This window comes from Anopheles coluzzii, chromosome 2 (assembly GCF_943734685.1).
Source record: "Anopheles coluzzii chromosome 2, AcolN3, whole genome shotgun sequence".
In the NCBI taxonomy this organism is placed as follows: Eukaryota; Metazoa; Arthropoda; class Insecta; order Diptera; family Culicidae; genus Anopheles; species Anopheles coluzzii.
In genome coordinates this window covers 2,130,488-2,156,993 of record NC_064670.1, presented here as the reverse complement: position 1 = coordinate 2,156,993, position 26,506 = coordinate 2,130,488, and the positions used below count along the sequence as shown (strand labels likewise).

At 49.7% G+C, this 26,506-nt stretch overlaps 2 protein-coding genes across 5 annotated transcripts in view; one reads left to right on the top strand and one right to left on the bottom strand.

Annotated features, from left to right (window-relative positions):
* The window catches only part of LOC120949767 (endoribonuclease ZC3H12A), a 16,751-nt gene extending 1,784 nt beyond the window's left edge, over positions 1-14,967 (top strand). The window contains exons 1-6 of one of the 4 annotated variants that reach the window (XM_040367264.2): positions 4,130-6,956; positions 8,238-8,438; positions 9,377-10,192; positions 10,270-10,750; positions 10,997-11,778; positions 11,851-14,967. In XM_040367264.2, the coding sequence (XP_040223198.2) occupies positions 8,409-8,438; positions 9,377-10,192; positions 10,270-10,750; positions 10,997-11,778; positions 11,851-12,180 (2,439 nt within the window). In that variant the 5' untranslated portion in view covers positions 4,130-6,956; positions 8,238-8,408 and the 3' untranslated portion in view covers positions 12,181-14,967. Of the gene's footprint in view, positions 1-4,129; positions 8,439-9,376; positions 10,193-10,269; positions 10,751-10,996; positions 11,779-11,850 lie in introns of those variants that run through there. The other 3 variants (XM_049605107.1, XM_040367263.2, XM_040367262.2) reach the window with 3 other exon arrangements.
* LOC120949766 (uncharacterized) lies at positions 14,184-26,447 on the bottom strand. The gene is made up of 13 exons (XM_040367261.2): positions 26,304-26,447; positions 25,215-25,617; positions 22,881-23,006; positions 22,603-22,791; positions 22,353-22,517; positions 21,208-22,282; positions 20,059-20,353; positions 19,889-19,982; positions 19,686-19,806; positions 19,040-19,603; positions 16,690-18,969; positions 16,119-16,610; positions 14,184-15,730 (listed from the first exon to the last, which is right to left on the bottom strand). Exons 2-13 carry the CDS (start codon positions 25,395-25,397, stop codon positions 15,171-15,173), a joined length of 6,144 nt encoding a protein of 2,047 aa, XP_040223195.2. The 5' UTR covers positions 25,398-25,617; positions 26,304-26,447; the 3' UTR covers positions 14,184-15,170.
* Positions 26,448-26,506: the final 59 nt, after the last annotated feature.

Below are 26,506 nucleotides of genomic sequence, written 5' to 3'. Positions count from 1 at the left end.
GCTGATAAAGGGAACGCTTCTTCGCGGTCACTTTTGGACGTTCAGAATTTTGGTATTAATCGTATGATACTTCTTTTTGATTTTCTCTCTGCTTTTTCGAGCTTTTTTCTTCATTACTCTCCGCTAGCTGAACTATACCAGCCTTGAAGAATGATTTGCGTCATTATGGGATCGTGCCCGCTACTCATCATCATGTTGCAGTTGAACAGTTCTTTGAACTGTGGGCGCTGTTTTGGCAACTTTGGTTTTGCTTGCGACTTCCGTTGCCTTGTGGGCCGTGGGCTATGGCTGGAGTGTGCTGTGGAGCAAGCAGAGACAGGCAGCAGGATCTTTTATCAGTACGAAAATTCATGTCAGTCATGGTCAAAGCAAAGAATAAAACAACCTCGACAGTAGATTATTATTTTTAACAGGCGACCCCCTCGGAAGCCTCTTCCGTCACTGTCTCGCTGTGGGCTGGCCGGGACTGGTCGGACCCGTTTACCGATGTGTGTTGCTTTGTGCAAAGACCTGTTGGTGGGACGAGTGGACCTTCTCCCGAGCAAGGCAACGGTGCGGCAAACCCATTGATGATCGTGTTTTCTTCACCGTGAGTGGTGGCAACAGACGGTGGTGTGGTGGTGTCGTCATTGGGCTAAATTTAGAACGTTATGCTGAAAGTGTCATACACCTTAGCATGTTTTGTAGCTTGCGCGATCGCTAGATCGTGTGAGAGTCGACGGACGGACGGGCAGGAGAAGGAACGAAAACAGGAGCCAGTTCTCACCGGTTAGCCCAAGGTTGTTCCCTGTGTGCTATCGGCCCAGCCTTTAGCCGCCACCCGCACATTCTTGCGCTTGTTCTAGAAATGCATTTCTCGTTCCTGCCTTGCTGCTACCAGCCGTCAGCACAGCAAATAAGATCACAGAGGCAACGGCTGGGCTACTAGGCAACGGAGTGGAATGTAGGTCAAGCGGGAACCGTGTATAGGATTAAAACAGTACCAGAAGTGCGAAGGAGAACACCTTCTTATTGTTATTTGTTCTATGTGCAAGCAGTATGAAGCTGCGAGATGATCCACGCGCAATCCACGATCGTTTTCGGTGATGTCGGTGCGGTGTCGTAGTGGTGTCACTTGCCTCAGAACACACAAAACAGCAAATAGGAAGAACCAAATCCACTACTAGAGCGGACTCGCTCGGTGGTACCCCCGACCGCACGATAGAAAGATCGAGACTCCAAATGTATGCAAAAAGCTGAAAGAAGATGGAAATCGAATATCGTCGGAGATGAAGAAGAAGAAGAAGAGGAAGGGTGCTGGACCAGTCTGTCTGAACCGACAAAATATCGACAAGGGGCTGGACGGGTGGACAGGGTGGTGGGGGGGATGATTGGGCGAGCGAAACGGAGACAGATCGATCGCAGCCGCCGCCACGAGGAAGAAGCGGGAAAGGCTGTGAACGCTAAATGGATAATTGTTGGAGTCAGTCATCCAGCGACGACTTAGCCAAACACAGCCAACCAGCAAACTACCGTCACCGCTCGACGCTGACGCCGCCGACGCCGTTAGTTTAAGTCGTTCGGGCACATCCGGGTTGGAATTTGTGCAATAAACTAACCAACATTAGCAAACATCGATCGCGCACCGTAGCCCTGGCGCTACTAGTCGACGAACGGACGGCCACCAATACATGGGCACGTAGCATTCGCGTTCATTGACGGCATTTGACGGCGTGTTTCGGACGCTGGGATTGGTTTTTTTTTGGTTTGGCCCCAAAACTGTGCGTCTGACGCATGCCAAACACCCGAACATCGGTGCGAGATTCTGCGATGGGATTAGTCGAGCGGTTCAGCGTTTAGATTAGTATTAGCAGAACCGAACGGGGAAACTACGGGGGGAATTGCACGATCAGGTCAACGTATGGGAAATCCCCCTGGCACTCTGGAGTTGCGTTCTCTTCCCACACGTGGAGTTAAATAGTCCACTGGCGCTTCAAGCTTCAAGTCCCACAACACACTTCTCGCTTCTTCGCAAAACAATTCTTTGTCCGGAAATTGTTTGAAATCAATAGCAGGTAGCTCTGCGGAGAGCTTTTTTGTCGGTTACATTTAAAGCCGTAAATAGTGCTGCTGTAAAGTATGGTTAGATAACTACAGCTCGGCTAAAAATGCGTTACGCGTACCAGACCCAACCCTCTGCTCATGCTTTGGCCTCCAAAACGTTCGCCAATCCATGTGCGCTGCGCTGCAGTTTTTATTTGTATCTGTGGGAACTACCCGTGAATGTTGCGAACGAAAATAACCACCGACCACGCTTTGTGCCGAAAGGGTAGTAGCAGTATTAGTACTAGTAGTAGTAGTAGTGGTAGTAATACCATTGCATTGTCTTCGCGGAGTTTTGGTGGTGTGTTAGACGGGATAGATGAGTGGAAACCCGGATATTGGATTCCGGATACGCTCGCGAACCTGAGTGAGTGAGTGAGCTTTGGATCCTAAGTAATTAAGCTGTGGCTTGCCTCTTGTGTGATGTAGGCTCACAAGACAGAGGACTAGAGTTTGTACTTTAAAAGGGAATCTGGAGTTGTCCTCTTCTATGAATATTCCCCCAAAACGCTAACAAAGCGATTCGCTGGATTTAAGTCACTACAAACCCGAGATGCCTCGCCATGAGGTTCGTCTTAGTAATGAGCAAATCGAGCTAATATCACGTTCGGGGTTACCATTTTCGTTACGGGAATGTTCCAACCGCCCTCACCCCGACTTCGGATGCACTCGAATGCGCAATCCGTACGGTACCACTCGAAGACACTCGAGGCGGGCGAGAGAAAGTTCGTCGCATTTTGGGACGTAATACCAGACCACCAAACGAACGATCGGCTGCACGCGCGCGGGAGGAAAAACGTGACCTGTCTTTATGCCGTTGAAGACCTCAAAGTGCCATTCCCATTGCATTTAGTTTGATCACGTCCGGGGCCAGTCAGTCCGGGGAATCCGGCAGACGCTGGAAACCCCAAAACACTATAACACGCAACAGTTTGATTAGACTGTGGCGAGTGATTGGGAAGATCTTTGCCTGCTTCCAGCTTACAGGCTTTCGCTCGTATCGCTCTTCCGCACTTCCGGTTGCGGATGCGAGGATCTATTTGTCCAAACAAAACAACAACCGCCTCCGCCACGCCTTGAGAGACACTCCAAAAAGGGAAGAAAAATAGAGCCGGATATCGAGTGTGGCTGGAACGCTGGAATCCCCCAACATACCCCATATCATTGGTCCTCTTTCCCGCGGGCCCGAAGGAGTATGGGGTTCCGACCGAGGGTGGTACTTTCACTCACGCGGCGGTTGTCGCGCATGGTCGTCGCAGCGCGATGGCAGAAAGCATTCAAAGTCAAAAGCGCCGATAAAGCGATGCCGCGAAGGGAGAGTTGCCTGGTGAACTGCTGCCATCTTCCGGTCACCTCCGGCATCGATCGAGGGATGGCAATCCGGATGTGAAATTATGAGTGTATGGCTCATTCCCCCCCACTCCACTCTACTCCTCGGATGGCACGCTGCTCTACTGACGGAACAGTGCCAGTGCAGTAGTGGTTTGGTGGCAAAACGTCACAAATCCGGGTATTCAGGGGTTGTGATTTGTACTACTGTACGGCAGCTACCTCTTCTGCCTCTTCGCTACCAGTTAAGATCCGGATAGATAGGGCTGCAAATTGGACAAACATCGAAAGCAATTTGGCTAACATGCGAAAGAACACACCCTGGGAGTGATGGGAGATAATGCACTGATACTGATAAGAGATAGACACCATGACCACACGGGATATGGTGTACGACATCGAGGTGCACGAGATATTGGGTAACTGCCACTGACCAGAGGTACAGCTAAAAAGCATTAAAGTATTGCAGCTTAGCTCCGTACAAAGTTGAAGCTTCAAAGCTTAATTGCGTCTGGAGATCATATAGAGCAGTTTGGTTCGTCTCGCGCAATACAGGTCATTGGTTGAATGCTCCCTCGTCTAGAGATCGTCTCGGCGAGTGCCAACCGCCGAATATCCGGGATAGGACCAACTACAAGGTACGCCACCGTAAAGAAAATGAAGAAACACTACCGCTGAGAGTGTTTCGGTACACTTTTATTTACTTATGCAATTAATGCCATCGCAACAAGGTATCCCCGCAATCCCGGATTCCGGATCTGCTGTCCGGCGTCGGTCGTTCTTCTCACGAAGATGTTCGCAAGTGCGCTTTGTACTTCACCGTGTACAAAGCAACGTAACGAAGCAACACACATACACACCTACACCAAAACAGAGGGACAAAACATAGGAGAGAGAAAGAGAGAACGATCGAGTTGTGGGGTGTGTTCCCTTATTAACTCAATCTTCGCTGCCTGGGTGCACCGGCTGAAGGGTGGAAGTGTGGCAGCTGCGGTGGATGATCGCCACAGAGAAAGAGAAAGCGTTTTCCTTCCCTCACTTCCCTTTTGCTCGCGGAAAAGCCCGCACGGCCAACAGCAGCTGGCGCACGGCCGGACCGTACCAAGGTCCGGGAGAAAACATTTCGTCTGCTTGCTTGGTTGGTTGTACCACCAACGGCCGCAACGACGCTTCAGTCTGCTGCGGTGTTGGTGGTGTTATTTCTTTTCAGCCGCCGCCGCTGCCGCGTGGCCAATCGGAAATCGAAACAAATCTCGAACTCCTCCACGGTGCGCGTTCGGATGAACGAAAGAGAAAGGGGCCTAAAAGGGAGATGGCAAACCTGGGAGTGGGAAATTGTTTTTGTGAGCCGAAGGGGGGGCGCCCGTCAAGTAGTAGTCAGCCGGATGTTGGATCTTGAGACACACACACACACAGACACACATGCAAGCACACAATAACGCAAATAAACGTAACGGTTGAACGGTTGAGGCTTCATAAGGAGTTACCTTGGCGCGTGTGAGGTAAAGAAGAAGCTACTTGGGGGATGCTCGAGATCCGGTAGAGGGGCGACCAGGCGAAAGGTCCCTTTCGGAAGACAGTGTGGGGGCAGTTGAGAATTGGATCTATTTTGGAGGATTTTGAATTCAGCTTACTGCACAAAACAGCGAGCCTTTGATGCGGATTCTGAGTTGATCCGGTTGATCTCGCTCTCGCTCGCACCTTCCATCAATGCCTCCTCGATGCGATGATGATTCGATGAAGACGATTTGAATTCTTCGTTGCATCGTTCATTGAGCCGGTGGTGCCGGGATGAAGCAGGGAGTGTGAAGCGAGGGAGTGCCGGGGGATGAGTGAAACAATGGCAAGACGTTGTTCCCATGAGACCAGGAGGGGCGATGGAAGAATGAATTCCGACAAGATTTGCATCAGTTTAACGGTGATCAAGGTAGCAAGTTCAACGTTGTCGGGTATCTCTCTCGCTCTCTCTCTCTCTCTCTCTCTCTCTCTCTCTCTCTCTCTCTCTCTCTCTCTCTCTCTCTGACACTCTCATTCGCTGAGTAATTCTACTGTGAGGTGTCTGTGAAACTTTGGAGGCTCGAAAGCAGCAACCCCTAACGCCCTCCCCCCGGTTGCGTTGTCCTCGATCGATCTTCCATCATCTCAGGGTCCGAGAGTGAGCCTCATCAACAACCCCCGCTCGGCATATCACAGTGATGGGGGGGGCTGTACCTGTTCTTTCCCCTTTCCAGTGAGTGAGACGGGTCCGGGAGGGTGCTATCTTTCGCATCGCGCAAAATAAATCCACAACAACAACCTGCGAAGGTGAATCGCGCGTGCGTCGTCGTGGTCGCAGTGTGGAGAGACCGGAGAAGATCCGCAACAGGCTTCTTCCCTATCGCGTCGTTGTTGTTTTTGCGATGATGGACGAATTCATTCTTGCCGCTGCCCTGGCTCTGGCGTTGTGCCGGACGCGGACATTCGTGGGCACGTCTTTCTCTCTGCTCTGCTCGATATTTCTTCTCTCGCTCTCTCGCTGTTTCGGTGACGCGAGTAAACGCGGTGGGGACACACTCTCCAAACCGATTGGGGGTTGCTGATTCACACACCCATACGCACACAGGGGAGCGCGAACGCGACTGACCCCTTGCATGGGGAGAAGCGTTAGATCTGGTTGATGGTGATGGTCGCGTTGTCCCATGTGTTACCGGTGTTGTTCGTTCTGATCAAGCATTTGAAGCTTTCGCGGTTTGACCTCAGCATGTCATCCGAAAAGCTAATTCCACTTCATTTATCCAGCTTTTGGTCCTAAGATATACGTCGTTCGCGGCGTTCGTTGACGTGACACACACACACACACCACGACGCGTCCATCGTGCGTTCGCGTCCTCACGGTCCTCGGGCAAGAGAAAAGAGAGACTTTTTTGCACCTCTACTCCCACTCCCTACTCTCACATCGCTCTCCCTTTCTCGCTCCCCTCCCTCTCTGCTACCCTGAAAAACGCATCCCCCTTTCTTCGCTACGAATCGCGCTCATCCGGCTCTTGCTGACTGTAGTACCGCTGCGGTTGGAGCGATTGGGGCATGTTTGGGATGGTGGAGGGGGGACGACGACGACGACGACGATTGCGCTACACAGGGCTCGGGGCGAGAAATCGGAATTAAAATTTTGCTACGTCAAATGAATGGAAAACAGTTGTAGCCCACCGCTCAAGACGAACTGGTCGTGTGCGTGCGTGTGGAGGATCGCGATCGCGAGTTTTAAAAAAGTGTGCGCTCGCCACTGCCTCCTCCCTTCTCCTACGTGACGTTCAACAAGACAAGCCGCCCCGAGTCACGCCGATCGCGACCCTGTCCGCCTGTGTTGGTTGTTTCTGTTGTGTCGTTGTCTGTTGAGTCGCTTTTCGGGTGGGAAAGGGTCGCCGAAATCAGGCCATTTCCATTGCGCACAACGCGTACCGGATCTAGCGGTTTTACCACCCGTGTACGTGTGAGGTGTGTTTCTGTGTGTGTGTGTGTGTGTGTGTTGTGTTGCCGTGTGTTGCACACTTGATTTTATAACCAAGGTAAACCCATCCGCAAAGCAAATTGCGGACGTAGGGATTAGTGTGCCGCGCCAAAATCAACAACCTGCGGTTTGCTCATTAGCCCGCAGTGCGAGGAGGCGCGAGCACAGCGCAGCGCACGTACTACTACCTAAGCTAAGTGCACGTGTACCGAAAGAGGATGTTTACTTGGATGAGTGTATAATCTGTGCGTGTTTGATTGTGTTGGAGACGGACGCCACCACCCGCCCTAATCATTGATGTGATGTGCACCAGTGCACGGCAGCAGCCAAGAGCAGCCAAAAAGGGAAGAAACGATCGATTGCGGATGTGGTGGAGTGTTGTACTCGTACCGCTCAAGTGCAGATTGTAATTCGGATCGGTGCTTCGGTGTAAAAGGCACCTTGATAAGTGGTGTACCGAGGTGCGCTTCTTGATCGGCGAAGAACGTCCTGAGCAGTGCGTCAAACGGTTGCGTTCCCAGGCTGCGCTGCGGCATTGCGCTGGTGCTTCCAATCCCGTCACGATCGATCGATTTGCTGACGTCACAACGCAAACGCAAAAGGTGGGAATCGTCGCGGTTTGCGCGAGAAGAAACCGAAACGGCGGCACACGATCGTGTATTATCCCTCCCCCCGATCGCGACGATTCTCCTCCAGCACACAGAGTCGACAAGGGCACGACGAGTGTGGGAAGCTGTGCGCGCTCGTGCGTTGGGTACAGGTCGTGTGCGCTGAAACACGGACTAACGCGTGTGTTTGTGTGCGTGTGTATGTGTGAGTGCGCAAAAACAACCAGGTGATCGGACGACTTCATCTCCCGGGACGTGACGTCACGTGGGTTTCGTACATTCCCGTCACAGTCGGCGCACAAGTCCGGGTTCTCCGACTGCTCCGAGCGGGGTCGTGCTGCTCTCCATTCGCATCCACGCTCTATCTCTCTCTCTCTCTCTCTCTCTCGGCATAATGGGCCGTATCTGTGTGTGATGCGCGATAATCTTTCGCCAAATTGCTGGTCAGCAAATCCTGCAGTTTAGTAGGCGCTGGGACGAAAGGGATGTTTTAAAAAGAAGTAAGACAGTGAATGAGGTCAAAAGTGTGTGGCGTGATAGTACAACATCCGTGTTGAAAATCCCCCCCTTCCCGTCCTGCATATTGCAGCCAAAGGCTCCTCACACACCTGTTAACCCCGGTGACTGAAGATCGTCGGCGTATCTGTGGGGGCATATCTGTGTGTGTGCGTGTGTGTAGTTGAGTTAATCAACGAGAAAAGCTTATCCTTTCCAATCTCGCAATTCTACAGTGTGGTGATCATTCATAAGATTAGTCTGATCGCGCGCGCTCGCGTGTGTGTGTGGACCCAGAGTCGTTGCACGAACCAGTTCCTAATTTCTTAAAAAAAAGAAAACCAGTTCTTCGCGAACTAAGACGGCGAAGCGATAAACGCCACCAAAACAGCATCACTCTCGCAACAATGCTCATCGCAACGAATTTCAATCAGAAGGTAATTAATTAATTAGTGAGTCGTCCGGGTGTTTTTTTTTTTGCATATCCGCGTTAATGCGTCAAGGTGAAGATGGTGGATCGTTTAGGAAGATAATTAATAAAGCTTTGCGGAAATTCTTGCAAAGTCTGTCGATGAAAATCTGCTGAATTTCGAACAAACGAACGCAACGGTTGCTGCTCCGTGCTGCTCAGAAGAAGAATGCATGCGCGAATTGTGAAGAAGAAACGTTTGTACCTTCAGGTGTCATTCATCCGTCTACATCCGGTTCATAGTGTGACGGAATTCGTCACCTTTAAGACGCTCACGATGCGCAATGTACGTGCGCGAGCGGGCGTGTGTGTGTGCGTGTGTGTGAGTGGTTGTGTGAAGATTTCGTTCCTGTTTCGTTTGCAGATATTGGAATGAATAAAATGTTGAATGAGTGAGACACTGAGCTGGTGGTTGGTGATCGAAAACTGGTTACTGGTAGAATGAACCAGATTTTTGAATGCAGGAATTAGAACGATCATATGATGCACTCTATTTTTGCGTGTATAAGAAGCATTTTTTTCATTCAAAATAAATAGGTTGTCATACAGGAGGAATAGTTCCTTCAATTTCTGGGACCTGTTTGTCAAAATTATTGCTTTAATACATTAAGGGCTATTAAGCGCGGATATTGGGATCGTACAGTAACTGTACCGAGTATTTGCGACAAATGCCTAATCCAAATAGGATTTCCGCAGAGGATTTGAATGCTTAGGGTTGGGTTGGCTCTAACAAGGCAGAGAGATGTGTTCGATTCAAGCTAGGACTGTGAATATCTTTAGTTATACAGACCGGTATGATCGCGTAGAGAGGTTATTAAGCCCTAGATTCTCCTTACCAGAATAGCGTCCATCAACTATACATCCACATGTCTAATTCCACCCTTTTCTCTTCGTGATCTGTTTCAGCAATTCATTGACTCGCTGTGCACGAACGAGGCCGAAGACTCCAGCTATGACAGTGATTGCGATGGGGAGGATGTATCCCACGAGCAGGTGTCACGAACGACGAGCGATACGCTGGGCCAAGAGTTTGCCGAGTACATAAGCGTCGGCGTGGGCGGCCATCAGCACCAGCAGCAGCACCATGGCAAGGACGTCTCGCCGACAGCAGTGGCGGCGCCCATCTCCACCGCCGGACCGGAGCACTCGCCGGGCTACCAGCAGCGCGTTGAGTTTGCGCTCAAGCTCGGCTACACCGAAAAGCTGGTGCAGGCGGCCCTACAGCGGCTCGGTCCCAATCCGGCCCAGAACGAGCTGCTGGCGGAGCTGATCAAGCTGGGCTCGCAGCCCGGCGCCAAGGGTGGAAACGAGTTTACGATCGACTGTCACGGCCACGGCGATGCGGGCGGGCTCGGACTGGCGCCAGAGCTGGCAACCGCTGCGTCCGGGGCGGCCGGCGTCGGACCGTCGTCGCTGGTGAACGAAGAATCTCTGCGCCCGATCGTGATAGACGGCAGCAATGTGGCGATGAGCCACGGCAACAAGGAGGTGTTTTCCTGCCGCGGAATTCGGCTGTGCGTGGATTGGTTCAAGAATCGGGGCCACAAAGACATTACCGTGTTTGTGCCCAAGTGGCGCAAGGAAAGCTCGCGCCCGGACAACCCCGTCAAGGATGGCGAGATACTGAGCGAGCTGGAAAAGGAGCGCATGCTGGTATTTACGCCCTCCCGGCTAGTGGGCGGCAAGCGAATGGTGTGCTACGACGATCGATACATTTTGAAGGTAGGTTGGGGAAGGGAGCGCTTCGCGCAGTTGTGGATGGGATGGAACTAAAGCGAAATGCCCTCTCTTTCTTACAGCTGGCGGCCGATAACGATGGCATTGTCGTCTCGAACGACAACTATCGCGACCTGGTGCAGGAGAGCTCCGAGTTTAAGAAGGTCGTGGAAGAGCGGGTACTGATGTATTCGTTCGTGAACGACCGCTTCATGCCGCCAGACGATCCGCTCGGCCGCTCCGGGCCGACGCTGGACAACTTTCTGCGCGTGCAGCCGCGCAAAGGCGATCCGCCGCCGCCCTGTCCGTACGGCAAGAAGTGCACCTATGGGAATAAGTGCAAGTTCTACCATCCGGAGCGGGGCAGCCTGCCGCACAAATCCGTCACCGAGCGGCTGTCCGAGTATGCGGCGCGCCATCTTCAGGCGCGCAGTGGCCACGACCCGTCGAGCAGTGGGAGCGGGCCCGGTGGCCGCAGCGCAGTGCAAGGAAAATCGCTCAGCGTGCCGCTGAGCAATAGCAGCAACGAGACTAGTCCAATCAATGATAAACGGAAAGCATTATGTAAGTTGGGCGCTGTTTGCTTACCAGACTTCGGAGCTTTGACGTCAATTGGGAAATGAAGAAGCGCACGGTGAATGAAAAAAAGGCGTACCTCTCGCTCATTATAATTGTCGATCACGTTGCGAACGGCTGATTATTGCGTTGCGTTAGGCGCTTTTCATTCATTCTTTGTCTTTTTGTTATCAATCCATTGGCGAACAATTGCAAACAATGTACTTAAATGGCACTTCTTTTTCCGTCCCTCAGGTCGCACAAGATCAAATGTACCTTCGGAAAGCGCCAACAACCCGTACGGTGGCGGCATGGCGCACGGCTCAGTGCTGCATGCGGATCTGCTGTCACTTCCCCATCCCGTGCCGCATCCGGCCGTACGTCAGCAGCAACAGCCGCCGCCCCCGCCACCGCAACAGTTGCCTTTCCACGCTCCGCCAGTGCCAGTGGCCAGTAATCGAGCCCCCCATCCGTGGGATCTTTCACCACAGCAACAACAGCAGCAACAGCAGCAGCAGCAACTTCATCAACATGCCAGTATGGTGGACGTGCAGCAGATATTCCCCAAATCTCATAGTATAGAAAATATATCTAAGGAACCGGCGCCGCCACTGTACGGTCTCCATCACCATGCCGGTTGCTATGGTGCCCAGCCGCTTTGGCCCCGGCAGCAGCCTCCGTCCCAGCAACCATCCCAGCCCGTACTGCCCGGTGGTACAGGCGGAGGAGGCGCTGGTGGTGGTGGTGGAGCAGGCGGGCCTCCGGTGGTGCAGCCTTCATTGGACCAGAACGATCCAAGCGCGCTGGTAGATAGTGTGAACCTGCACCGCAAGCTGCAACGTCAACTCACCCTTAACCCTGCTGGATGTGATCCTCGAATATATCAAATGCAAAGGCTGCAGCAGCAATCTTCCCAGCAACAGTCCCAAACTGCTCCCGCTCAGCAGCAGCAGCAGCTGTCACCCCATCGGCCGTTGGCACCTTCCCTTAGTGGAGGCAACCGTCCTTCTCCTCCTACCCAGTGGGAACTACATCAGGTAAGGTTGCCAGCTACCACCAACCACGGTAACAACGTTCCCATTCTAATACAATCGTTTTACTCTACGCAGCACGTAACACGCATTGCTTCGGCTCCCGATTCCACCCGACCCTGGGGTCACAATGGGCCACCGCCGGCTTCATCCTCCGAACCGCATATCAACCTCGGCTGGTCGCCAAGCCCCGGTCAAGGTGGTCCAACGCCGGCACACCAACAGCAGCAGCAGCAGCAGCAGCAGCAACATCACCAGCAGCAGCAGCAGGACCGACGTCGGTTGCACTACCATCTGGCCAGTATCTTCCCGGAAGATCAAGTGCAAACCGTCATGCAGATGTACCCGGACGAGACGAATCCCCAGACAATATGTGCCGCCATCTTGGCCATGTATCAAAAGATGTAAAGTGTCGAGCGGTGCGCGACTCGCTCAAACTGGATGGACGCATGCAATACTCAAAACACTCCTTAGGTGTTAGGCAAAATTATACTGTTCTTTATTACTCTTTCTTTCCCTACCTCTCTGCTTCCGTTGGAGATGCATGAGAGGAAACCGAACCGATCGGGTTGGCAATACTCGGTGTGCCCTTGTACTTTTGTTCGTTACGACTGCAAGTTATGACTTATCGCGAGAGAGACAGAGAGAGAGAGAGAGAGTGTGTGTGTAGAGAGGTTATATTATTATTTTATATTAATTAAATGGGTGATCATCAGCGCAGTAGGCCAAGAGGCGAGTAGCGAGGAAAGCATGCATTTAAAGATATGTAAGAGCGTTGAAAGGACAGAGAGAAGCAAGGCAAATTGAGCGCGAGGTGACGAAGAATCACCACCACCCCCCAACAATGTGAGAGTGTATAATCTCAGCAAAAAAGGCGTTATTTTTTTAAAAAGGATTCGTTTGTTGTCGTAGACAACGGTTAATGATTAGTACCTACTTCTTCCACCAGTGACTGCTTCCACCAGGTGTAAAGATATGTCTAAAGGGGAAGGTGTGACTATTCTTCTGCAATAATATTTAAATCTATAAGAAAACCGAGAGAGACTGTGGAAGTGAAGGAGGGAGAGAAACGTGCTTGTATTGTGAGGTAGGAAAGGCAAATACATCTTCAACTCTATCATAACTTTTATCCTTTATCTCTAATCTACGTATATATAAAAACAAAACGAACAAAAAATCCCAACTATTTACTCAATTCCTGTTACAAACAACACACAAATACGTTCTGCTACGTTTTGAATCTACGGTTGATGATGACGATGAGGTGTAAACCCCCTGACCGATATAGCGTTAGTAAAGGCGGAAAATAGAGAGAGAGAGAGACACTTGGTGAGAAGAACCTATTACACACCCGAATGAGTAAGCGCGTGTACAGATGCGTCCGTATTTCTTTACTTCATATTGGAGTATGAGTTTTTAGCTGGTAGACTCAAGGTGATAGGGCGAAGAACGGAGACACGCGTTACACGAGCGTTACACACACATGTGGGCACGTGCGGCGTTCGGCGTTGCTTGTAATTACAACACTTCCCTTTCGAACACGCTCTTTGGTTTGTTTCATTATCGCTTTCGATATGAATGTTGTTACTAATTGAAAATACAAACACAAAACACACACACACTATCGTATCAGTTCGGGTTTGTTTACGTGAACGCTCGCAGGTGTCAGCAGTGAGGGGAGGGATGATCTTAAATTATATATCTTACGCAAACTGGTAGGAGCTGTGGGGAAGGATGAGCAGCATAATAGTACATGAGGAACGCAACAAGTCTCTATCTACAGCATAAAGTTAACAAACCGCAAACCCAGGAGCAGAACAGAGACTCATGTAATGGTTCATTTCGTTTATCACAACCTTTGATTGCTGGTGAACAGTATTAATGAGAATAAAAATATTGCGTCCCGCGCAAACTGTAATCTGCAACAAAAAAACCCAAAAACTATTGTGTTTTTCTTTCACTTTCTTTCCATATTAACAACAGTATTGTAAAATCTTGTTCCTTTTCTCTCTGTCTTCTGGCTAATAACACCATACGCATCTTTATTGTTTATTAAAATCATTAAAAAAAACCACACAGTTTAGAGTTAAACATAATGCAAACTTATACACACACACGACCGGAAACGCCCGGTCGAAACGAAATGTTCCAGTGGCATTTAAAACCGATACAATATCGACGACGCGAAGAAGTGCGCTAGTAGTGTCATAGCTATATGGTTGATAATTTCGAATATTTTATTAACTTTTTTTGTCCACTATTCTGCCTTATATTATTATTGTTACTACGACGTGTTCGGCGACGCTTTACAAAGAGGACCCGTCCTACCGCGGATGTGATGCTTGTGTTCGTAGGAGCTATTGGTAGGAAATAGTAATAATAAAAAAGCCTTTTCGCTTCTCAGCGAATACTTTCCATTTTCTTCATATGACTGGCAAATTCACTTGCTTTATTGATTCCATTTCGATAAATCCTTCCATCCATCCATCCGGTCCGGATGATGTCGTTCGCGCGCAGTGTGTGGTTTCACAAAAACAGGCAACAACAAACCCCCACCCTTCCGACCCCGATGCATATTGAAACTGTCCCTCTCTTCTTCTTCTTCTTCTCCGTAGTCGTTTTTGTTTGGCTGATCATAGTGCAGTGAAGCGGGCGCGCTCACAATAATCTAATTCATTCCAAATGCTGAAGAAAAAAAAAACAACCAAACATTCGCAACGGTGTCCATCCTTTCTAACGATATGTGTATGTATGTGTGTGTGCGTGTGTGTGTGTGTGTGTGTGTGTTGCGGTTAAACATTTCAAATACGAAACTAAGTTCCACCAATCCCGTGGAGTTCATGTTGCGTTGTTAGTGGTTTGAGAATATAGAAAAAATACTTAATTGTAACTGCTGGAACAAATCAGAAAGAAAACGGTTCCCTCAAGACGACGCGCAGAGCTCCACCAATAGTTAAGATTTTATCAAATGTTTTTTTTTTGTTTTTTGTTTGTTTGTATTCCCGCTTTTGAGTTGGTGTGTACTTGACTAGTGTACCAACTTCGGCCTTCCAGTTAGCCGCCTACTACGCCCAACCTTTTCCAAACACAATCCCTTTTCTTGAACGCACATAAGGCTAAATGCTAAATTACAAATCCTACTAAACCTAGTAAACCGTTAGCGATTAGGGGTTGATGATGGTGAGAGAGAGAGAGAGTATGGTAAAAGAAAAGAAAAAAAAGATCGACATGCAAAGCAACCGGAAAGATTACCCGAACACGAACATCTGGGCACTCCAATGGCAGCAAACAAGTGGGGACAATTTCAGATGCATCGATTCCTTTCGGGGGGTGACCCACCATCGCGAGTGATGCTGCGAGAGCGAGAGCGCGCGTTACATTGCGTTGCGTTCCGTTATTTACATGATCGAGCAGAGCCCGGACGCTTCGAGTCCGCTCGTTACCCGTGGCTGCCTGTTCAACTCGATGCCCAGTAGGCCTTCCTTCAGCTCATACGCAACATCAGTGGTTTCTTCGAACGCGACCTCAGCGACCGCATCGGCCGCCACCGGCGGCGTCGCCACGGTCGACGATTCTTTATTATTGGACTGTTCGGCACCGTTCTTCTCGTCCCGCTCTTCCAAACTGCCGCCAGCGCCGCCACCATCATTGCTCGCCTCGTCTTCGACCCCTTGGCTATCTTCATTAAAATTATTCGTATTTACACCGTTGCTTCCACCATCGCCAGGCTCACCGTCGTTGTTGGACGATGCCGCTGCCGCCTGCTGCTGCTGCTGCTGGGCCTTACCCTTCGTGATGTTGATTTTGATCTTGTTCGGCACAACCGTGGCCGACTGTGGCGCATCCTGCAGATCGACGTTGCCATCGATCGTTGCCTTCGGTTGCGCCACAATGCCCATCTGGTTGGACGATTCTGATGGTGATGGAATGCTTTCAGCGATAACGTCTTCGTACGGCTCTGCAAAAAATACAGCACACACCAATTTATATAGAGACGCCGACAACGTTCAAACACGAATCAAACACATTCGACAACACAACTACATACAGGGTTTTCCAGGGGTTCTCATAGTTGTGGGACACTTCCTAGACTCTTTCTTATAGGAAGTGAACTTCATACGTTGGAAATTGGACTCTATGGCACCCGGTTTTGGACAGGCTCCTTGGAAATTCCTATTGAATTTGTCCAACAAGGGTGCTATACAGTTCAATTCCCTTTACAATACGGAATTCATTTCACGGAAGAAAAAGTCAATAAAGTGTCCCACAGCTATGAGAACTCCTGGAAAACCCTGTAAGCAACTTCCGTCCAAAAGTAACAACACATCATACACCACCACACTTACCCTCTTCAGCAGCATTGTTGGCGGCCGGAGAACGTTCCGCCACTTCGACCAGGCTGGACTCGATCGTGCCGACCTCCTCGAATAGTGCATCCTCCTCGTCGGCATCGTCCTCCTCCTTCGGTTCCTGCTTGATCTTAACGCGCAGCAACGACGACAGCGAGCTCGGATCCTGGCTGCCATTGGACGCCCCTTCGCCCGACTCACCCGGCGGTTTGTCCTCGATCGTGTCCAGATCCGTCACCTCAATGTTGGGCTCCTGTATGAACAGGTCCTCGTCGATTTGACGCTCCTGGAACTCGGGCCGCGGCGATTTTGCACTTCCGGCGGTGCTCTTCGCTTCGTCCACCGTGGATGATTGCTCGGCCGCCACCGCATCGCCTTCCTTCTTTTCAGCCGCTTGCTCATCATCGTCGAGGATTTCCTCCACGACGGGCTCCACGGCAGGTAACACGATCACATCGTCGTCATCGTCATCGTCCTCCATTCCATTATCTGTAAAAAAAGCACCATATATCGGCGTAAACAAAACAACTCCTCCCCGGCCCGTACAACTCTCCGGTCGTCGGCTTACCCTTTTTGCTAGCTTTTGATTTGTCTTTTCCATCAGCGGCTTCGCCATCCTCGCCAGCCTCGCCAGCCGCACCGCTCGTGTCCATGGCTTCATCAGTCTTCTGGCTCTCATCCAACGACGCACCGAGCGTCCCATTGCCCAGCGTCGTTTCGGTCATCGTCAGCGACGCCTTGTAGTCCTCGTAGCACAGCGGATGGTACGTGCTGCCATCGACCAGGATCGCGTTGCGCAGATGCCACTCCTCCGTTTCCTCGTTGTAGAAGTGTTCGAACACATCATGGCACATGTGGCACTGCCGGTCGCTCTCGTCCAGTCCGGCCGGGCAGCTCGGCTGCGGCGCATCGTCGTGCGACGAAAAGTCATCCCCGTCGTTGCCGCCCAGGCCCATTCCGCCGCCGGCGCCGCCCTTCTTAAGCTCGCCCTGGTCGGTCTGCTGCGTCTCGAACCAGTTCTTCTCGCGCTCCTCCAGGTCCTCGATCTCCTCGTACTGGATCCAGTCCGACACGTCGTAGTACCACTTGCGCGAGTGCGCCTTCCGGGCCGAGTCTCGATCGCGCCGATTCTGCCGGAAGTGCCAGTCGAGATGCTGGCTGTACTTCATCGTCTGCTCGGGCGGGAACCGTACGCCGCAACTGCTGCACTGCATGCCCGAGAACAGCTGGTGTACGACGGCCGCTTGGCGCTTCTTGATCGTTTCCGGCTTGTCCAGCAGCACTGGCTCAATCTCTGGAATGGGTGCTTTATCCTTGTCTTTGGATTTGCTAGCGTCCTCTTTCCCGTCCTTGCCGCCAGCGGTCGTACCGGCACCCGCCTCGCCACCCGCAGCCTGGGGCGGTGTCGGCGAGGATGATGTGCCAGCCCCGAGCTTCGTGATAATGCCGGCGGCAACTATCTTTTTGTACAATTCTTCCACATTGATGTTCGCCAGCAGTCCCCCGACGGCGGCGGACGCGTTTGGCTGTTGCGCAGAGCCTGGCGCAGAGCCGGCCGCGGCCGAAGCTCCCACTCCTGCAGCGGCGGCTGCCTTCTCGTCCGCTTCTATCCTATAGCCGGGACCATTTTTGCCCGCCGCCGCCCCCGTTTGCATGGCCATCGAGGGCATCAGATTGGTGAGGTAATCGAGCCCGGTGGAGGTTGCGTTCGCGCCCGCCAGTCCCGGATGCTGAGGGCCGATTGCGCCCGGCGGCAGCGTATTGATTCCTCCGAAACCCAAACCGGCCGCTCCGGGCAGTGCGGGCGGTGCAGTGGTGGGAGGTGCGAAAGGTGGATTAAGTGGTACCGGTGGCTCGAGCGCGCTAGGATCTTTCGGTGGAGTGCGCAGGTCCCGGTACAGGGGCGTGCGTATCATGTCACGGATGTAGACCCGCCCCGGCACCACCAGGTTCGGCAGCGCGGTGAACCGGATGTAGTAATCGCGGTCACGCGATCGCACCACCATCGGCAGCCCGCCGTAGTCGACCGGGAAGGGCTGCTCGTCGATCAGCACCGTCAGCAGAAAGTCCGCAAACTGTAGCCGATGCATCACGCCGTACACCTCGAACACTTGCGGTTTGCAGTCGAGAAACACCGGTATCATGTACTTCGCGTCGACGATCATGTTAATTTTGCCGGCGACAAGATCCTTGCGACTGTCACCGATCTTCACCTGCGGCGCCGGGCCCGCGATTTTGAACACTCTCGGCTTGCCGTCCAGCATGATCGTCGTGGGCTGGTCGCCGAAGTAGCACTCATACCAGGAGTCATCGATGTAAAGCTCCCTCGTCGGCGCCCCCAAACGCATCTGATAGACTTTATTCTCAATGCTGACCGATTTGTAGGGCTCGTTAAAACCCAGCTCGAACGTTTCCCTATCATCGACCACCACCATGCGCGCACCCTTCTGGAATCCGATCTCCTTCGGCTCGTCCCAGTTCATGAAGATGACGGCTATTTCCTCGTAGAACCGAATCTCCCGCTGGATGCCATCGATATTGATCGTACGCACGCTGTCGTTCAGCTTGGGCAGGGCCGGATTCAGCATGTTGGGAGCCAAGCCTCCGAGCACGCCCAGCGGAAGTGGACCAGGTGGGGCCGGGAATCGGGACATACCGTCCGCCATTACTGGGAACGGTGCCTGCTCCCACGGGCTTGGTACCGCCAGTCCGGGGCGAATTCCACCGCCTAGCGGAGGTGCCACCACCATCGGTCCACCAACGATCGGACCAACGGGACGGTTGGCCCAAGCAGGGCCTGGACCAGGCTCTACCCGATTCCATTTCGATTCACGTATTCTTCGTGGATCTGTTGAAGGAAAAGAAGAGTTTACAGGTAAGAAAAATTGTTTTAGAAGAGGGTAAAACCATTTCTTTACCTCGCTGGGCACGGATATCTGGGGGAGGAACGGACGTGGGCGGAATACCGATACCGGCGAACGGTGCTCCTTCGAAGGGCTTGACTAGTGGAGGCTTTCCGTCAATCGGATGTATTTTACCTCGGAAATCATTTACGATGCCGGAGCTGCTATCCTTCGGATCGTTTAGCCGCATCGCCGACAGGCCGGGCGTCGCCGGGGTCACGGACGTTACGATCACATCGTCCTCGCCGCTCATCGACCCATTATCGTCGATCCGAATCACCGACTGATCCTGCCGCTTCACGTGCTCGATGCGCTGCGCCTGGCGAATCTTTTGCGTCTCGTTCAGCTGAATCACCTGCTTCATCAGGATGTTATACTGCTCGGGTGTAATTTCTCCCTTTTCCATCTGATCCTGAGCCTGCGCGATGATGGTTTTAATGTTGGCGTTCATACTGTCCATCGAATTGTCGTCCTCATCTGCCGCGTCGTGATGATGAAGGCTCTGCTGCGGAAACCGATGATCGATGTCCCCTGGTTTGGTAAGGGAGACGATGGATCGTCGTCGCTCGATAGGATCATCTGTAGGAGAGTTTTTATTATTTATTGCCAACCTTTATGCACCAAAACCTACAACAGCACTCTACAAGACGGTGATACATACCTGGCAATTTATTGTACAACAGAGGTCTGCCAAGCTTGTCCTTTTCAAGTCCTTTTGCACCGTGATTGCTGTTGGTTTTCTCCGAAAGGGGAGATCTAGGCATGTTGACAGCGTTTTCCATCTATATTGCGAAGGGAATGTTGTAAACCAATCATTTAAACGGTCCATTTGTCGCTCAAACTCCACCCAACTGGTGTCCTTACCTTTGGAAAATCTACATCTCGTGCGTCATCACCCATCAATAGAGTGCCTCCGATCGGCAACTGTCGAAGATCGACATCTTCATTGCCGAACAATCTAAATGGATGAGAAAATGATGAAAAATGTATCGGAACATAATGTTTAATAATGTACACTGCTTAGCTATACTTACGCATCTATCATTTCTGCCTTGCTCTTCTTAGCGTTCGGTTCGTCCGAGTTGATGGGACTGCTTCGCTTCTTTCCGCTTGAGAATTCATCTCCATCATCCAGTTCTTCAGACCGCTTGGACGGAGATTCCATCTTCGACGATCTCGAACCGGACGCGTCGCCCTTGCTTCCGCCTAGAGAACTCTCCAGCTCCGGCACTAGTTTTGGCGTTAGCAACTGCAGAGGAATTGCTCGTAAATCGATATCTTTAGCAATCATGGCCGAAAGAGCTTCTTCGTCGTCTGTTGCACTATTATCTGTAATTAATTGCATAATTAAGTATAGACTCGCCTCGCGCAGTGCTACTGACAAATGGGACAGGCCACCCCGAATTCTTTTTTTTGTTTACAGCGTTAGCTCTCCTTTTCTTTCTGCAATAAAATGTTTTCGGGTTTTATTGAAACGTTCAATGAGACTTAACACTGCAAATTCCACTGACGTCCACTACTGTCCACGAAAATCCACGAAAACAGAGCATCTACCTACTGATTATGGAAACCGGCACAATTACGGAAACAGAGCAAACTTGCAAGAAAAGCAGATCAATGACGAAAATTACAGTAAAGGTGCAACGATGAGAACTAAACTTGAATCTCTAAAACGACATCGACAAATACCGGAGCGGAAGAATCCTGTATCCCTTATGCTGAAGGGATTCGGTGCCATCATCGTTTTTATTTCGCAACCAACTGTTCATTTCCGTTTGATATTGTCTATTTCTGGAGTTGCTGTTTTTTTATCTTTTTTTAATAGGTACCGCTATCGCCAGAAAGAATCCATCAGTCACGAGTTTCTCCAGCGACAGTGCTACCTGCCAGCGAGCTCATCATACAACTCTGCGAGCACTTCTTACACTATGCGGATTACTGTGTACCCCTCTGCGCGAATGTTTGCTGCTCTACTGCGCAAGTAAAACGGTTTTTGCACTGCCTCGCGACACACTTGTGTCGTTCCACAATCTACCTTTATCCCTCCCCTGACCTTTCGCGCATTGCACTCCCGAACAGAGCAACTACTGTTTGCAACGAGCTGTATAGTTTATCGAACATCAACACACTCATACCGGTTGGGGTGCTGCTAAATAATAGGAAAATATGAATGTCGCTCTTACTTTGTACTTCCGACGATTTTTGCCCCACCATCGTCACAACCATTTCGTCTGCCTCCTTCGCCACCGAAAGACCGTCGGCCACCGGCTCATCGATCTTGATCCGTTTCTGAGGAACGCCGTAGCGCAAGTCAACGTCCCGGCCTTCGAGGGCTGCTGCCTCGCCGGCAGGATGCTGATGCTTTTTGCTTTCGACATTGTTGTTTCGCGCTAGTTGAGCCGATGGTTGTTTGCCACTGAGGGCATGCAATTCCGAAGAGCTTTTGCTTTCCGATCGCGACTTCCCGGCTGCTTTTGGGCTGTTGTCGTTTTGCGAATGACCAGAGGACGAAGATTTCTCCGAAGATGAAGATTTCTTCTTTCCAGGCGAGTGAGGTGATTTGCGACCATGGGGCGACCCACCGTCGCTGTTACTTTGGGTGCGTTGTTTCCGCTTGTCGGACCCGCTGTTGCTGCCGGACCGTGCGGAAGAGCCCGTCTTGCTACCGCCTTTGGTCGACGATCTACTACTGCTTGTAGACGATGAGGATGAAGAGTGTTCTTTGCGGTCCTTTCGCACCTTTGCATCGTTATCGTGCCGCGATCTGTGCGAAGAAGCAGAACTAATGCTGGCTGTGGAAGATGGCGTATGTTTCTTGCCACGTGCACTGCTGCTGCTACCTCCTTCACCTTGCGTAGACGATTCCGATCTGGTGCTTTCTACACCACTAGCCTCGGGTCGGCGATTTTTTGCACCGAAATTGTCCCTTGCAAGAGCGGAAGATTGTTTCGCCGAGGTCGCACCGTGATGTGAAGCTTCCATCAAGCCAGAAGCCATAGCGGGCGGAGGAATCGCCATTGCACCCAACGCCGCGTTGTGATTATTGATGCCGGCTGTCACGGTTGACGGAGGTCCTCCCAACTGAGCGGCGGCCTGTTGCTTCGCCAACCGAGGATCGCGTGTCTTGACCATGTTTACCATGCCCATGGTAACGGGAGCAATACGGCTCTTCGGCATCACGCCCGGGGGTGGAATGGTAGGAATAACTGGTAGATGACCTCCCGCTCCATCTAACGATTTGACCAGTTCCAGCGAAGGCTATACATGGGACGAACAACCATTTTAATATTGCATTTGTTCAAATACATGAAATGCATAAAGATCTTACCTCTTTTGCTACACTCTCCGTTTGGATGCTCAACTGTTTCTCCTGTTCCATGATTCGCTTCTTGGTGGTGAGAAGCTCCAGCTCCAGCTTTCGCGCCTGCAGCTCGAGCAACTCACGCTGCTTATCCCTCAATTGTTGCTGCATCGCGATCGTTGGCTCAGGTCCCTGGAACAAATAAAGGTGAAAGGAAATGAGTAATCCAAATCGTTTCCCGTACACTACTACACTACGCGCATTAGAGAGTACATACATTTGCTTTGAGAAACATAGGATTGACGTGAATTGCGGTTGGTGTTTTTGATTTCAATTGTGCAGTGATTGGCCATCCTGGATCGATCGAGTTGATCTTTACATCCAGCGTGTACAGCTTGGACTGTTGAAACACATCGTTCCACGTCTGTCGCAAGCTAAACATTTTCTCACGAATCTTTTCATTGACCTGAAAGTAATCACAATTGAACTCGTCGATTAATAATGGCGCGCAGTACACTATTACGTGGAGACATGTGATTTTCACTGTTTACATACCGTTTGAAACACTCCGCAGAACATATTCACTATGACCTGACTGAAGAGCGTCTGATACTGTTTGCCCACATTCTTAACAATTGAATCAACGAGGTAAAGTATTGGCAGTTTTACATCTGGTGCAACCTATATTAAAATCAATGTACGTTATAACAGAAAATGTGATGACTGCATTCTGGAGACACTCTTCACTCTTCTCTTCTCTTACAACAGACTATCGACAAAACGTGTGGCTGATGATGTAATGGATGATATTTAAAGAGCAACTTGAAACTTTCAATCGTCTCAAATAGAAAAAAAATAGTGGAACGTTTGTTTACAACTTATCCAACAGGATAACACAAAAAAGAGCAAGTTTTCATCGAAAGAGATGAAATCTTTGCAACCAATTTTGAAAATAATACATAAAAGTTGCAGCTTCAGAATTGATTTGACAAAAAAATGTATCGTTTTGCACACGATACAAGAAAATGGAAAAAGATCGTAACTGAAAAAAGTTGTCTTCGCGAAAAATAATAACTACATTAAATTGCTCATTATATTCCTTAATTTAGTGCAAACCATCTAGCAGCATGCACATGACAGATATTGTTTTAAACAGATCAATTGTATTGTTACAAGTCTTTTCGACATTATTAAATAATGTTTAAGATTTTTACTCGTAGTACTACTGTCTGCTGTTAAAGGATATTTGGGTTGAAATAAATTATGAAAATAAGCAAACACACTTTAGACAAATATTTTACGTAAATTAACTGTAGATTCATATTACACCAAAGGACCATTTGCAGTCATTTATCATCATATAGTTATCGTAAAAACAAACTCAAAGTTTAAATAATAACTACACTGCATCACAATCCTATCTGCCATGTGTGTACAGCGAGCGATTTTGCACTTTTCTATCAAAGGAATAACAACACATTCCACTAACTGCCCAACAAAGTCCAACAAGGCACAATCCAAATTAAACTTAATGAAAATAATAAAACAAAATAAAACTGATCAACTCCAGTAAATCACTTTTCGTTACTTCAGATCGCAGGGAATTAAAAGATATTTCGCTTCAGAATGATTTATTGGTCAATAGTTGTTGGTTATGTACTGCTGCTCTTTGGTACTTTAGGCACTGCAACCTGTCCTCGTGATTTTTTTCTGTCCTGCTTGTGTTTTAGGTATTAATTTCAAAGAGTGTGATCAGTTACTCTACTGGGCATAATTGTTGCAGTTTAGATAGATCGAGTTGATAGAATTATTCCTTAGCTCCAGATTGCAACAGTTCCATCTTTAATATACTTGGTTCGGGCAGTTTGAAAGCACAGTGAGGACTAAATACATCTTTTTTTGCAAAATGGATTTTTTTTGTAACAAACTAAGATTATCTTTTGGTTTATTTCGATTACGGAGCCCATTGAATGCGGTAGTATTTTATCGGACATTATTTTACCATCAGTCTTTCTTCGTACGCTTGTTGTTGCATTGGATGTGTACGTATTTATGAATTATGTTAAAAATTGCTTTCAGCTATGCTCAAAATTAAAATTACTTGGTAGTACCCCAGCGAGACTGGTTCGTATTATTCCATTACTTTTGCGTACTAAATGATTTACTCAACTGCCAAAGCGAAGACACTGTTGGCGTTTATAACTGATTTCCATACGGGTAAATTGCAACATTCGATACGAAAGTACTACGATTTTCTAATTTACAGGATGTGTGGAATAAAGTCAAAAATGGCGCTCTAGACATCAGATCAAAACGTAAGTGAAACATGTAGTGTGAATGGGGTGCCATATTGTGGACAAGGATTCTATGTTGCTACGCAACGCGCTTATGATAATGTGGGGCCGCAAAGTGGGCGGGAAAGAAACATCTTTGCCCTAACTGTTTACAATATATACATTTCGAACGCGTACATCTTGTGTAAACACTTCTCTTAGTGGGGTGGAATTCACAGAGACGGACAGTAACATCACAACAATTGGATGCAGAGATGAACATATGAACAATGAACATAGAATGAGGAAAGGCAGCATATTTGTCCTTGTTTGAGATTAAAATTCTATCATCACAAGAAATATCACAGATCATTTCACAGGCATTATAGTTCCCTCACATTACGACATATTTCACAAACGTTCTATCTGAAACTGTTGGCCACTTGCATCTTGCAACTTTTTTATGATTTTAATTTTACACTGGTTACAGGTACTTTTGCTAGATTCACTACCGAAAACGATCCACCGAAATGGTTCCCCCGTGAACCGTTGGCCTCTTAATGGATATTTAGCTGTAGGTAGTAGAATGTATAAGTATCGACATAAATTGTTTAACCTTTGCCAGGTGCTTTTCCACCGCGTGCACGATGATTTGGGCATACTCGAGGTTTTCCTCGGCCAGTATCGTCAGCATGTTTATCAGCGGTTTGCTGTTGACGTTCAGGTCGGCCAGACTGGACAGGTATTCTTTCTCGATCTGCTTCGCCCGGCCCTCGGCATTCGCCGCCGCCTGGTCCATCACTGCGCAGGAGGTGCCCTTGGGCTGCACCGGGTCACGACAGATGGGACAGATGCGCGGTTGAATTGGGACGGTATTGAGCCGCCTTCGGAAAGCGGGCTGGGCGTTCTACCCTTTCCCGCCTACTCTCTACCGCCACCGTACAGCCAGCCGCTGTCTCCTGACGCTGCACACCAAGCGCTGGACGAACGTCCGTTGCTTCCTGCCGTACTTGCGACCACTGTGAATGGAAAAAGAAGGCATATTGTAACAATTGCAACAGACATTACGGCAACATTGTTATGGAGGGGGGGGGGTCGCGGAACAAAACTCAATATTACAACACTTCGAAAACGCACCGTGTGCTTTAACCGTACGGAAAGCACTTGAAAACGAGCACTAGTTTCGCAAAACAGTGAAATCGTTGGCTAACCGCTGTTTGTCACTATATTCACGGATACATTGACCATGCCTCCGCCTAATCGAGTGATCTTGAACGCACAGTTGAACAGGAAACTAATATCTAACCAACTCTATGGCCAGCAACCTATATAACAAAACGCTTACAAAAGGCTGATTAGCTAAAGTTCGACTTCACATCGACCACTACACGCCGGAATAATGCAGAACAATTAACAGTAGAACACACACACATCTACGAACACTGGAAACTACATCAAACACAATGAGCCGTAGTTGGACGTACAGAAAACATCGAATCATCCATCTTATTCGATGAATCCGCCTGAGCCGTGCGTACTTTTACAAAACACATCGCATTTCATCGCGCGGCTACGTTTTCCTTGCTTCTTGCTCTTTTTCTACGTTTTCTTCTCGCGTTGAGTCACACTGTTGCATTTTTTCACAGCCCATTTACGCCCCTGATAACACCGTTCCGCACAATCGAACACACTCCCCGTGACTCACCTGTGATCCAGAGCAGAATTTGCACAGTTTCAGCTGGAATCAAATCAATTTAACACTTGAAATTGTACAATTTCTTCGGACTGACGAAGCGCGTGCCTGCTGCGCTGTGAAAATTTGCCAACTTTTAATCGATCGCGGATGAGCACCCACTTTCATCGATTTCTTTGACAGTTGCGGTGTCACGAAAAGATGAAATGGCAGTT

Excerpts from the sequence above, each read along its gene's own strand:
- LOC120949766 (XM_040367261.2), bottom strand. The coding sequence starts at position 25,397 with ATGGACCAGGCGGCGGCGAATGCCGAGGGCCGGGCGAAGCAGATCGAG. Across the intron at positions 22,792-22,880 it reads TCTGCGGAGTGTTTCAAACG|GTCAATGAAAAGATTCGTGA; the intron begins GTATGTAAACAG and ends GATTACTTTCAG. Across the intron at positions 19,604-19,685 it reads GTTGTACAATAAATTGCCAG|ATGATCCTATCGAGCGACGA; the intron begins GTATGTATCACC and ends ACTCTCCTACAG.